General features: G+C 34.7%; 1 protein-coding gene across 1 annotated transcript; it reads right to left on the reverse strand.

The window, feature by feature from the left end:
- Positions 1-13,519: 13,519 nt before the first annotated feature.
- On the reverse strand, positions 13,520-13,789 carry LOC113270041 (dynein light chain 1, cytoplasmic-like). The gene has a single exon (XM_026519081.3). The coding sequence runs from the start codon at positions 13,787-13,789 to the stop codon at positions 13,520-13,522; it is 270 nt and encodes an 89-aa protein (XP_026374866.2).
- Positions 13,790-14,014: the final 225 nt, after the last annotated feature.

Here is a 14,014-nt window from a genome sequence, read left to right on the forward strand (position 1 = left end):
TTTGCAATTCTCTAATGACAGATGATGACATATGATGTGGAGCACCTTTTCAAATGCTTATTTGCCATCTCTATAAATTCTTTTTTTTAATTAGTTTCAGAGGTAGAATTTAGTGATTCATCAGTTGCATATAACACTCAGTGCTCATTACGTCAAGTGCACTTAATGATGTATCTGTTCAGATCTTTTGCCATTTTTCGATGGGTTGGCTGTAGATTTTTAAGTTTCTTAAATATATTTTGGACACAAATCCTTTATCAGATAAATGTTTTGCAAATATTCTCTCCCAGTCTATGACTTGTCTTTCCATTCTCTTAAGAGTGTCTTTTGCAAAGCAGGGGTTTCTAATTTTAATGAAGTCCAAATTATCAATTTTTTCTTTCATAGATCATGGTGGTGGTGGTGGTGTATAAATGAGTCACACTGGTTTAAAATGGCCCCAGGTCATTACTGCTTCACACCAGGCTGAGACCATCAGCTCAAAGCCCATGGGCACAAAACACGAACTCTTACACATCCAATTACTTTAAATACAATTCAAATAAGCATTCTTAGCATTCAGAGCCAACCTATTTTGCATACCCTGTGAAGCTGCATCCAACATCTGCTAACCATACATAAGACAAACCTTGTAGCTATAAAATACCAAATACTGCTGCGGCCCTTCAGAGTCTCTGACCCAGAGACTCCCCACCTTGCTGCTGAGCACCATCGCCCAGCCACATAGCCCCCTCTCCAATGTCCCCCTTCCTCCCAGGTGATTCTTTGCCTCATTCCTTTTCTGGGTGATGACCTGTGCCACTAGCTTTGGAAAATCTTTTGTTGGGAGGGACTTCTGTCTCATGAAGTCTATGAATGACTTCTTGTGGCTCACTGCTTCTTAAGGCCCTGTCCCTTGATTACCCCCAAATCCTCAAATTTACCATGTTTATCCAAAAACTCATTGTCAAACCCTAAGTCACCAAGATTGTCTCTTGCATTATCTTCTGGAAGTTTACAGGTTTGATTTTTTTTATAATAATTTTTATTATATTATGTTAGTCACCATACAGTACATCCCTAGTTTTTGATGTAATGTTCCATGATTCATTACTTGCATATAACACCCAGTGCTCCATGCAACACGTGCCCTCCTTAATACCCATATACAGGTTTGATTTTAAAGTTAGGTCTATGATCCATTTCGAGTTCATCTTTATGGAAGTTGTAGGTAAGGTATGTGTTTATGCTAATACTTTTGCATGTGGCTGTCCAGTTGTTCTAGCACTCTTTGTTGGAAACACTGCCCTTTCTCCATCAAATTGTGCTTACTCCTTTGTCAAAGAGAAGTTGACTATCCTCATGTGGGTTTTTTTCTGGGCTCTTTATTCTGCTCCATTGATCTACTTGTCTCTTCTTGCGCCAGCACCACACTGTCCTGATTATTGTCTTGAAGTCAGTGTCAGTCCTGTGACTTTGTTCTTTAGTATTATGGTGGCTCTTCTGGGTCCCTCCCTATAAACTTTACATTCAGTCTATCATCCACAAAATACTTTACTGGGATTGCAGTATGCTTTCATCCACAACATCTTTCATAACGTTCTTACCCAAGCAATCAATACTCCAGTGAGGTGCAAATGTTTTCCAGTCACTTCTCTCAGGTTTTCCTGTTGTCTCCTCCTTTCCGATATTAACTGCCTTTTCTTAATACCGTTGTCTTGGCTAGTCCTTCCAGAACAATATTAAATAGAAATTCCACGTGTAGGCATCCCTACCATGTTTCTCTATTTGATTATAATGTGTTTATTATTTCACTTCTAAGTTTCGTGCTACTGTTAGTTTTAGGCAGAACTTGTACCCTATTTTGTCAGTTTCTTTCCCTGCTTTCCTGAAAGTGTTTCTTCTTGATCTCATCTACTAAATGTTGCCTTTTATCAAGTTCTGCTTTTGCATCTCTCAAAATTACTGTGTGATTTATGTTGTCATGTTAACATAATCAGATCTGTCAACCTACCTCTCAATCTTGAATTCTCCTTGAATTCCTAGTTCAAGCCTTTCTTACATTAATCTGGAGAGTTCTTTATTTTAGTAGCCCCAGCATTTAACTTGTTAATGTTTGATTTAATATCTTTGCACTTACATGCATAGGCGTGATTGAATGTAATTAAAAAATTATCTTTGCCTTTGTATATATTCTCAAGCACTTTAAATAAAGATTGTCTGTTTCTTGGTGACTTGAAAAACATTGTCTAAGAAACTGTCTTGACTCGATGCTTTTGTAGGGAGTCATCCTTTGATAAAACTCTTCCAATTTATTGTCTGTTGAATGTCTATTTAAGATTTTAGGGTACGAGTTTATAGACATCTCGGAGCATTTCTATTTTCTAAGAAGACTGCTCATCTCAATTTTATTTTCAAATATTTAAATAAGGAGTTTAGTGGAGAATTATCTCATAGTTTAGAAAATATGTTTTTATATGTCCTTACCTTTACTGTTTCATTTTTTAATATTTAATTTATTTTTTAATGAGGTATAGTTGACATACAATGTTATATTGATTTCAGGTGTACAACATAGGGATTTGACAATTCTACATGTTACACAATGCTCACCATCGTAGGTTTAGCCACCATCTGTCATCATACAGAATTATTACAATATTATTGTATATTCCCTCTACTGTACTTTTTCATTCCCATGACTTATTTATTCTCGTTATTTCTATTGCTATGTTTGCTGTCTCTTTTCTTGATGAAATTTCACAAGAACCAGATTTTAAACCCATCTTAAGTCAGTTTTACAATATTTTCCCCTTAAATTCATTATAATTATTCTTTTTTTGCTTGGCTAGGTTCTTATTTCATTCTTTTGGTATCTGAAGTTGAATGTCCTGTTCACCTATATTCATTAGTTCATGTTTAGTAAGAAAATCAGCAAACGCTATAATTTCTTCTGACACAACTTTATTAACATTTAATTTTCTGTATGTACTGTTCTCATTTTGACTGATTTCTTTTTCAATATACACAAATGAATGTATTCTTTGTAGAAAAAATTAGAAAAGGAAAAAAACAAATCACCCATAGTTTCACCAGATACAACATCTGTTACTTAGTTTTGACAACACATTTTGTTAAAATGCCTGAATGTCAAAATCCATAATGAACGGGGTTAAGAGGGCAAAGTGGGAGAAAATGTCTGCAATATATATGAGGAAGTTGAATAGTTTTGGTATAAAATCAGCTCTTGTAAAGCTTTAAGAAGGGGCAGAGTGCCTGTCAGGCACTTCAAAAAAGAAAAGGTATGTTGGCCTGAAATAGATTTTTAAAAAATCAATTTTATCTAGTAAACAAAAGAGTGCAAATTAAAACCACAGTGGCAAATCTTTTTTTGCCTATGAATTAGCAAAGATTTTTTTCCCCCTCTAGTTATAATCTCCAAAATTGGCCAAGTGGTGGATAAATTGGCTGTTTGTCAACTTTTAGTAAAAACTGAAAATAGTGGCTCACAGGTAGCTCAGATGGTTAAGCATCTGCCTTTGGCTCAGGTCATCAGTCACCCAGGGCCCTCAGATCCAGCCCGCATCCCTGCATAGGGGTCCCTGCTCAATGGGGAGTTTGCTTCTCCCTCTCCCTCTGCCCCTCCCCAGCCCTTGCTGGCTTTCTCTCAAATCAATGAATAAAATCTTAAAAAAAGCCCTATAAGTAAAATTTAAAAGCCTTAAAAATTGATATATCCTAAGAAAATCACTGCCAATGTACCAAAGATTTAGCTACAAAGATGTTTATTGCAGCTAAAAATCATAAACAACCTAAATGCTAAACAGTGTTAAGCAATGCTAAACAATGAGGGTTGGCTGGTTTCACTATGGCAAACTAAATGAAGGAATTAGACAGTTATTACAAATGACACTGCAGAAAATATTCAAAAAGGAAGGATTGTCATGATATACTGACATACCCAAACATATTTGTTGCATGATTTCATTTTGGAAATATAAAGATATTGTGACTTATTTGCATTTGAAAATGTTATGCACACATATATTACGGGTAATTTTTCTCCTTCTCCTTCTCTTCCTTCTCTACTCCCTCCTCCTTTTCTGCTTAATGTAAAATTTAGGAAAAAGAAAGAATTAGGATATATAAAAATTGCCCGTGATATCTTCTAAAAAATATTTTCATAGATATTCTAGGCTTTTTGTTGCTGTTGTTACATATTATGTTTTGCTTGTTTTTATTTTTTTTTTATTATTTTTTTAAGATTTTATTTATTTATTCAACAGAGATAGAGACAGCCTGCGAGAGAGGGAACACAAGCAGGGGGAGTGGGAGAGGAAGAAGCAGGCTCATAGCAGAGGAGCCTGATGTGGGGCTCGATCCCATAACGCTGGGATCACGCCCTGAGCCGAAGGCAGACGCTTAACCACTGTGCCACCCAGGCGCCCCAATGTTTTGCTTGTTTTTAAAAAGACTTTCTTTTTTTACAGCGGTTTTAGGTTCACAGCAAAATTAAAAAGGAGGTACAGAGAGTTCCCATATATCCCCTGCCATACACATGTGCAATCTCTTTCATTACCAACATCTCCTACCGAAGTGGTACCTTTGTTACAATTGATGAAACTTATTCCAGGCTTTTTCACCTAACATCATTTGTTGTACCTTCAAATTTGGCAATTAGAAAGTCACTGTGATCATTTCTACCGTAGACATTTCGGAAGAAGGGTGAGGACAGAGTCTGTTGGAACTGAGCAGAGCTGTGGACACCCAAGGGCATATAACACAAGAGCAGACAACTATTTGAAAAAGTTTAATAATAAAAGATAAAGACATAAAGATAGAATTATTGGAGGAGAGGAATCCTTGAAGGCAAAAATAATAACAATTTGTTGTCTAATGCAATTCTTGTCTCATTAAATGTTGAATTGGTTTAAAGTTATTTCATAAGACTTAAATGTCTTTCAAAAGACTTAACCTATCACCGGGCCTATCCCATTCCCCCACCCCCTCCCCTCTGAAGCCCTCAGTTTGTTTCCCAGAGCCCATAGTCTCTCATGGTTCATTCCCCCTTCTGTTTACCCCCCCCCCTTTCTTCTTCCCTTTCTTCTCCTACCCATCTTCCTTCTTCTTATGTTACATAAATGAGTGAAATCATATGATAATTGTCTTTCTCTGCTTGACTTATTTCTCTTAGCATTATCTCCTCCAGTCCCGTCCATGTTCCTGCAAATGTTGAGAAATCGTTCTTTTTGATGGCTGAGTAATACTCCATTGTATATATGGACCACATTTTCTTAATCCAGTCATCTGTTGAAGGGCATCTCGGCTCCTTCCACAATTTAGCTATTGTGGACAATGCTGCTATGAACAACTGGGTGTTATACGCAAGTAATGAATCATGGAACTTTACATTAAAAACTAGGGATGTACTGTATGGTGACTAACAATATAATAAAAAATTATTATAAAAAAAGACTTAAGCTAGCTGAAGGCAGACAATATTTGCAGTTTTCTTTATATCTTCCCACAATATTTACCATGTTTTTCTTTTTCTAATGAGTGCTTTTATTTTTCATTGAATTTTTTATCAATATAATTGCAGATTCACTTGAAGTTTAAGAAATAATACAGAGATCCCACATACACTTTACTGAGTTCCTCCCAATGGTAACATTAGCAAAACAATAGTATAATATCACAACCAGGATATTGACCGATAGATAATTTACTGGTCTTATTCAGATTTCCTCAGTTAATTACTTGTACTCATTTGTGCATGTGTATGTGTTCTATACAACTTTATCATCTATTTAGGTTTGGGTTTCCATAAGCACAGTTGAAATACTAAACCATCACCATGAAGATCCTTCATGTTGCTTTTATAGCAAAGCCACTCCTGTCCTGCCATCCCCCATATGCCCTCAGTTCCATATATCTGAAAACCACTAATCTGTTTTCCATTTCTAAAATCTTGTTATTTCAAAAATGTTATATAAATGGAAAAGGTTACAGTATGTAATCTTTTCGGATTGATGTTTTCCCCCCAGCATAATTCACCAGAGATTTTCTAAATTGTTGTGTCGTGTGTATCAATAGTTCATTCTCTTTATTGCTGGTACCATTCCACAGCATGGATGTATTGTGGTTTACTGTTTACCTGTAAAATCACATCTGGACTGATTCAAGTTTTGGGCCATTATGAATAACCTGCTACGAATGTTTGTGTATGGGTTATTGGGTAAACATAATTTTTTATTTCTCTGGGATAAATGCCGAAGACTGCCATTGCTGGGTTATATAGTAATTGCATATTTAGTCTTGTAAGAAACTGCCAAACTGTTTTTTTCAGAGTGGCTATACAATTTTACATTTCCACCAGCAATGTGTGAGGGATCCAGCTTCTTCATAGTCTCACCAGCATTTGCTGTTGTCACGATTTCCTAATTTAGCCATTCTAATAGGTATGTAGTGACATTGAATTGCAGTCTTGATTTGCATTTCCTTGATGCCTAAGGATGTTAGATATCTTTTCATTTGTATATCCTCTCCAGTGTTCATGAGTCTTGCCATTTTCTAACTGGACTTCTTTTTTGTTGTTGTTGATTTTGAGAGTTTTTTATACATTCAGGATACTAGCCCTTTCTCAACTATGTAGTTTGCAAATATTTTCTCCGAAGATGTAGCTTATCTTTTCATCCTTTTCACAAGGCCTTTTGCATAGCAAAAGTTTTTAATTTTGATGAAGTCAGATTTATCAATTTTTTCTTTAATGGATTATGCTTTTTGTGTAAAGTTGAAGGACTTTTTACTTAGTCTTAGATCCTGAGAATTCTCTTTTATTCCCCTAAGAATTGAATAGTTTCACATTTTGTATTTCGTTCTCGATCTACTGTAACAAAGTGTAAGGTTTAGGTTGAGGTTCATATTGTTTGCCTTTAGATGTCCAATTGCTCCAGCACCCTTTGTTGAAAGGCTGTCCTTTCTCCACTAAATTGCTTTGAACTGATGTCAAAGTTAGACGAGCATATTTATGTGGATCTGGATTATGGATTCTTTATTCTGTTTCATTGATCTATGCATCTATTCCTTCCTTCACCAATACCACAACGTCTTGATCACGCTAGCTATACAATAAGCCTTAATATTGGGGAGAGTGATTCCTATACATTATGCCTTTTTTCTCAAGATCATTTTAGCTATTCTAGGGCCTGTACATTTCTATATAAATTTTAGAATAAACTTGTCAATAGCCACATAAAAATGTTGCTGGGACTTTGATAGAAATGGCATTAAACAGATAAACAATTTGGAGATGATTGACATCTTTATGCTGAGTCTTGAACTCAAGACGGCTTTCCATTTTTTTCTTTTTTAGATCCTCTTTGATTTCTTTCATTAGTATTTTGTTATTTTCAGCATACAGATCCTGTACATGTTTTAAGTTTATACCTAAGTGCTTTATGTACTTTGGAACAACTGTAAATGGCATCGTGTTTTAAATTTTGGTATCTTCATGTTTATCGTAAGTAATAGAAATGAGATTGACTTTTATCAGTTCACCTTTTATTCTGAAACATTGCTGAGCTCATTAGTTTTAGATTTTTTTTTTATTTTGTAGATTCCTTAGGATTTTCTGTATTCACAATCATATCATCTGCAAATAGAGATGGTTTTATTTCTTCCTTTCCAATTACAGGACTTTATTTCTTTTTTCTTCTGTAATTATTAGAGTGGCTAAATCTTCCAATATATGTTAAATAGGAGTGATGAGATGTCCTTGCCTTGTTCCTGATCTTAGGGGGAAAGTATTCGGTCTTTCACCATTAAGTATGATGTTATCTGTGGGTTTTTGTAAATGCTCTTTATCCAATTGAGATAGTCCTTCCTCTCTACTTCTATCTTGCTGAGGTTTTTATGTTTTTTGTTTTTTGGGTTTTTTTTGCATAAATGGGTGTTGGACTTTGGCAAACACTTTTTCTGCATCAATTGATATGATCACTTTTTTTTTTTTTCTTAAGAGTGTGATTTGGTGGATTACATTAATCGTTTCTGAACGTTGAGCCAGCTTTGCATACTTAGAATAAATACCATTAGGTCATGGTGTATAATTCTTTTTATACAGTGTTATATTCTATTTGCTAAAATTTTGTTGACGATTCTTCCAACTTAGATTATAAGGGATTTTAGTTTGTAGTTTTGTCTTCTGTCTTTGTCTTTGTCTTTTTGCTATTGGGGTAATATTGACCTCATATAATGAGTTGAAAAATATTCCTTCCTTTTTTATTTCATGGAAGATGTGTAATATTGATGTTAATTCTTCTTTAAGTATTTGGTGGAATTCTTCACTAAAATCATTAGATCCAGGATAGTTGGAAGGGGGTTAATTACAAATTCAATTCATTTAATGGCTATAGGTATTCACATTACCTATTTTGTCTTAGCTGTGTTTTAGTAGTGTGATTTTTGAGGAGTTGGTTCATTTCTATTTAGTTGTCAAATCTATGAGTATAAAAATGGTTGTAATATTTTTATTAGCTCTTTGATGTCTGCAGGATCTGTAGGATCACCTTATTTCTTCTTTTATAGTGGTGATTTGTGTCTTCTCTTTTTAAATTTTTGTTAGTCTTACTAGTAATTTATCAATTTTAATAATTTTTTTGAGGAACCAGCTTCTTTTTTTTTTTATTATTTTCCTATTTTCAATTTCACTCATTAATTCTTACCTTTATTTCCTTCCAACTGTTTGCTTTGGGTTTGTTTTGTTTCTCTGTTTCTAGTTTCTGGAGGTAGGAGTTTGAGATATTGGCTTGAGATTTAATTTAAGCTTCTGTGCTATAAACTTCCCTCTTTGCACTGCTTTTAGTTGCATCTCACATATTTTGATATGTTGTATTTTCATTTTTATTTATTTCTACATAATTTTTATTTCCCTTGAGATGTCTACTTTGACCTGTAGATTACTTAGAAATGTATTGTTTCATTTCCATGTGTTCAAATATACTCCTTTTGTCTTTCTGCTACTGATTTCTAGTTTGATTTCATTATGGTCAAAGAATAAACTCTGTAGTATTTCGATTCTTTTAAATTTGTTGAGGTTTGTCCAACCAGGTATGATTTATCTTGGTGAATGCTTCATGTGAACTTGAGAAGAATGTATCTTCTGCTGTTGTTGGGTGGAAGGTTCTATATATGCTGACTAGATTCTGTTGCCTGATTGCGTTGTTGTAATTTCTATATTCTTTTGATTTTTTTTGTCCAATATTATTATTAGTCACTGAGAGAAAGCATTGAAGTTTTCAACTGTAATTGAGGATTTTTCTTCTTTTTACATCAGCTCCATCAGGTTTTGTTTCAGTATTTTGAGGCTGTTTTTTGGTGCTTGCCCATGTAGGATTATTATGTCTTCTTGGTGGATTGATGCTTTTTTCAATATGAAATATCCCTCTCTACTTCTAGTAATTTTCTTTACTCTGATGTTCACTTTATCAAATATTAACACAGCCACTCCCACTTATTGTTCTTAATATTTTAACATTATTATTCATTTTTATTTTTAATTATTATTTATGTCATATATCCTTTTCTATCATTTTCTTTTCAACCTAACTATGTCATGGAATTTTAACTGAGTTTCTTTTAATAGCATAAAATTGGATAATTATTTTAATTTTTTGTATAATAATATTTATATTTTGGTTATTAGACTACTTACTTTTAAGATAATTATTGATATGTCGGTACTTAAGTCTGCCATTTTATTATGTTTTCTCTGGTGCTCATTCCTTTGTGTCCCTTTTTTTTTTACCTTTCTTTGGGTTATAGGAACATTTTTTTAGAAATCCATCTTGATGTAGTTTTTTTCTTAAGACTTAATTTTTTTACTGTAGTTTAAGGTTCACTACAAAATTGAGACAGAGACACAGAGATTTCCCATATATTCCCACTCTCACACAAGCATAGCCTCCATTATCAATATTCCTTGCTATGGGGCATATTTGACAAAGCTACACTGACACATCAAATAACCCAAACTCCATAGTTTATTTTATGGTTTACTCTTAGTTTTGTAGATTCTATGGGTTTGGACAAATGTGTAATGACATATAAATATCATTGTGATGCCATACAAAGTATTTTCACTGCCATAAAACTGCTCTTTGCTCTGTTTATTCATCCTACTTCTGCCAACTGCTGATTTCTTTTTACTGTCTCCATAGTTTTGCCTTTTCCAGAATGTCATGTAGTTGGAAGCATGTAGTATACAACCTTCTCAGATTGGCTTCTGTTATTATTAATTTCTATTTAAGGTTCCTCCATGGATTTTCATGGCTTGGTAGCTCATTTCTTTTTGGTACTGAATAACATTCCATTGTCTGGATTAACCACAGTTTATTTATCCATTCACCCACTGAAGGACATCTTAGTTGCACCCAAGTGTTGGCAACTATGAATAAAGCTGCTATAAACATTTGTGTGTAGTTTTTCGTGTGTGGATATAAGTTTTTGGGTTTTTTTTAAAGATTTATTTATTTATTTTAGAGAGAGAGAAGGGAAGGGGAGGGGCAGAGGAAGAAGGAGAGGAAGAGAATCTCAAGCAAACTCCCTGCTGAGCATTAAGCTGGACATAGGTCTCTATCTCACGACCCTGAGATCATGAACTGAGCTGAAACCAAGAGTTATATGCTTAACCAACTGAGCCATCCAAGTGTCCCCATGTGAATATAAATCTTTAATTCATTTGGGTAAATGCCAAGGAGTAAAACTGCTATATCATGTGTCTAAGAGTATGTTTAGTTTTATAAGAAACTGCCAAACTGTCTTCCTCAGTGGCTGTACCATTTTGCATTCCTACCATCAATGAATGAGAGTTCCTGTTGCTACTTATTCACCACAGCATTTAGTGTTGTCAGTGTTTTGGATCTTAGTCATTCAAATACATGTGCAGTGGTATTTTATAATTGTTTTAATTTGCAATTTCTTAATGACATATGATGTTGACAACTTTTCAAGTGTTTGTTTTCCATCCATATGTCTTTTTTGGTGAGGAGTCTGTTAAGGTCTTTGGCCCATTTTTAATTTGTAATTTTATTGATTTTGTTTTTTAAATATTTCTTTATTTATTTTAGAGAGAGAGAGTGCACACAGCGGGGGGGGGGCAAAGGGAGAGAGAGAGAATCTCAAGAAGGTTCTGACTTCCTGCTGAGTGTGGAGCTTGATCTCATCACCTTGAGATCAGGACCAAGATCATGACCTGAGCTGAAATCAAGAGTTGGCTGCTTAATGACTGAGCCACCCAGGCACCCCTGGCCCATTTTTTAATTGGTTGTTAGTATTCTTTATTGTTGAGTTTTATGAGCTCTTCATGTATTTTGGATGGCAGTCATTCATCAAATGACTCTTTTGCAAATATTTTCTCCCATTCTGTGGTTTGGCTTCTCATTTTCTTGACACGGTCTTTCATAGAGCAGCATGTTTAATTTTGACGAAATCCAACTCATCAAGTGTTTCTTTCATGGATTATGTTTTTGGTGCTGTATCTAAAAAATTGTTGCCATACTCAAGGTCATCTAGATTTTCTCCTATGTTCTCTTCAAGAATTTTAATAGTTTTGTGTTTTACATTTATATCTGTAACCCAACTTGGCTTAACTTTTGTGAAGGGTGTAAGACCTGTATCCAGATTCTTTTTTGTTTTGTTTTGCACGTGGATGTCCAGTTGTTTCAGCACCATTTGTTGAAGAGACTATCTTTGCTTCGTTGTGTTGTCTTTGCTCCTTTGTCAAATATCAGTTGACTATATTTATGTGAGTCTCTTTCTGGGCTTTTTATTCTGTTTCATTGATCTATTTGTCTATTATTTTACCAATACCACACTGTCTTGGTTATTGTAGCTTTATAGTAAGTCTTGAGGTTGGCTAGTGTCAGTCCTCCAACTTTGTTCTTCTCCTTCAGTATTGTTTTGGCTATCTTGCATCTTTCACCTCTCTATATAAATTTTAGAATCAGTTTGTCAATTTCCACAAAATAACTGGCTGAAATTTTGATTGGGATTGCATGAAATCTACAGATCAAGTTGTAAAGAACTGACATTTTTATAATATTAGGTCTTCCTCTACATGAATGTGGACTACCTTTCCATTTATTTAGTTCTTTGATTTCAATCACAGAGTTTTAGAGTTTTCCTCATTATAGAGTTTGTACATATTTTGTTAGATTTAAACTTAAGTATTTTTTTTGGAGGGGCTAATGTAAATGGTAATGTGTTTTTAATTTTAAATGCCACGTTTTCATTGTTGGTATCCAGGAAAACAATTGACTTTTGTATATTAACTTTATATTCCACAAGCTTGCTACAATCTCTTATTAGTTCCAGGAATTTTTTGTTGATTCTTTTGGACTTTCTACATAGACAATCATGTCATCTGTGAAAAAAGACAGTTATGCACATTCTTTCATGATACTTATTTTATTTCCTTTTTTTGCATATTGCATTAACAAGGACTTCCAGTATAATATTGAATAAGAGTATTAAGAATGGACATTCTTGTCTTGTACATAATCTTAGTGGAAAACTTCAAATTTCTCACCACTAAGTACGATGTTAGCTATAAGGGTTTTGTATATATTCTTTTTTTCTCCAGCAGATTTATTATTTTTTGGAAGAATTAACATAGTTAAAATGTCTGTGCTACCCAGAGCAATCTACACTTTCAATGCTATCCCGATCAAAATACCAATGACATTTTTCAAAGAACTGGAACAAACAGCCCTTAAATTTGTGTGGAACCAGAAAAGGCTCCGAATCGCCAAGGAAGTGTTGAAAAGGAAAAACAAAGCTGGGGGCTTCACAATGCCGGATTTCAAGCTGTACTACAAAGCTGTGATCACAAAGACAGCATGGTACTGGCACAAAAACAGACACACAGACCAATGGAACAGAATAGAGAACCCAGAAATGGACCCTCAGCTCTTTGGGCAACTAATCTTTGACAAAGCAGGAAAAAACATCCAGTGGAAAAAAGACAGTCTCTTCAACAAATGGTGCTGGGAAAATTGGACAGCTACATGCAAAAGAATGAAACTTGACCACTCTCTCACACCATACACAAAGATAAACTCCAAATGGATGAAAGATCTCCATGTGAGACAGGAATCCATCAAAATCCTAGAGGAGAACATAGGCTGCAACCTCTTTGACATTGGCCACAGCAACTTTTTTCATGACACATCTCCAAAGGCAAGAGAAACAAAAGATAAAATGAACTTGTGGGACTTCATCAAGATGAAAGGAATGGATTTTGAGGAAAAAAACATGGGAAGAGAGGCATGAAATAGAAAATAAATACAAATGTAAGCTGTTTTGCTAACTTTTTTATAATCACAACAAATTCATACAGAGAATACCCTAAATGAAAAAACACTATAAAGGTTCAAAGACCAAGGTGTTTCCTTAGGCAAGACTGAAGATTACAGTATTTGAAATTTAGACTGCAGTCCATGTCTTTGGAATGATCACTGGGTGTGTGACACAGTTCATGCTTTTAATCAGATTTGAACAGAAGAATGGCCACTTGGCCCAGATAAAAGTAGATGAAGTATTTGGTTTCATGTGTCACATAACCACCAAAGTTTCTCACTGTGATGCAGTCCCAGGTGGGGTTGTACTCCTTGTCAAACCCCTTTTTAATATGGGCCACAATGTCTTTTTCTATGTTGTATTTCTCCAATGCCTGAATAGCACATTCCATTGAGTCCTGTTGCATCTCCTCCAACATGTTGGCATTTTTCATTATGGCCTTTTGGTTGCACATGATTACCATGGAATAGGGGCTAGCCAATAGCAATGGTCTTGGGGGGTGGGAGGGATGGTGACACTCAGACCCAGCAGGAGGTGCCCTCACTTATGTCTTTGTTTATATTCTTTATTAAGTTGAGGAACTCCCCCCCTACTCTTAGTTTACTGAGAATTTTCATCATGAATGTTTGTTGAAATTTGTCAAATTTTTTCCTGCATCTATTGATATGATCATATGATT

The sequence above is a fragment of the Ursus arctos genome, unplaced genomic scaffold (assembly GCF_023065955.2).
Source record: "Ursus arctos isolate Adak ecotype North America unplaced genomic scaffold, UrsArc2.0 scaffold_11, whole genome shotgun sequence".
NCBI classification, from domain to species: Eukaryota; Metazoa; Chordata; class Mammalia; order Carnivora; family Ursidae; genus Ursus; species Ursus arctos.

What these genes read in the sequence shown, in the direction of transcription:
- LOC113270041 (XM_026519081.3), bottom strand. Translation starts at nt 13,789, where the DNA reads ATGTGCAACCAAAAGGCCATAATGAAAAATGCCAACATGTTGGAGGAG.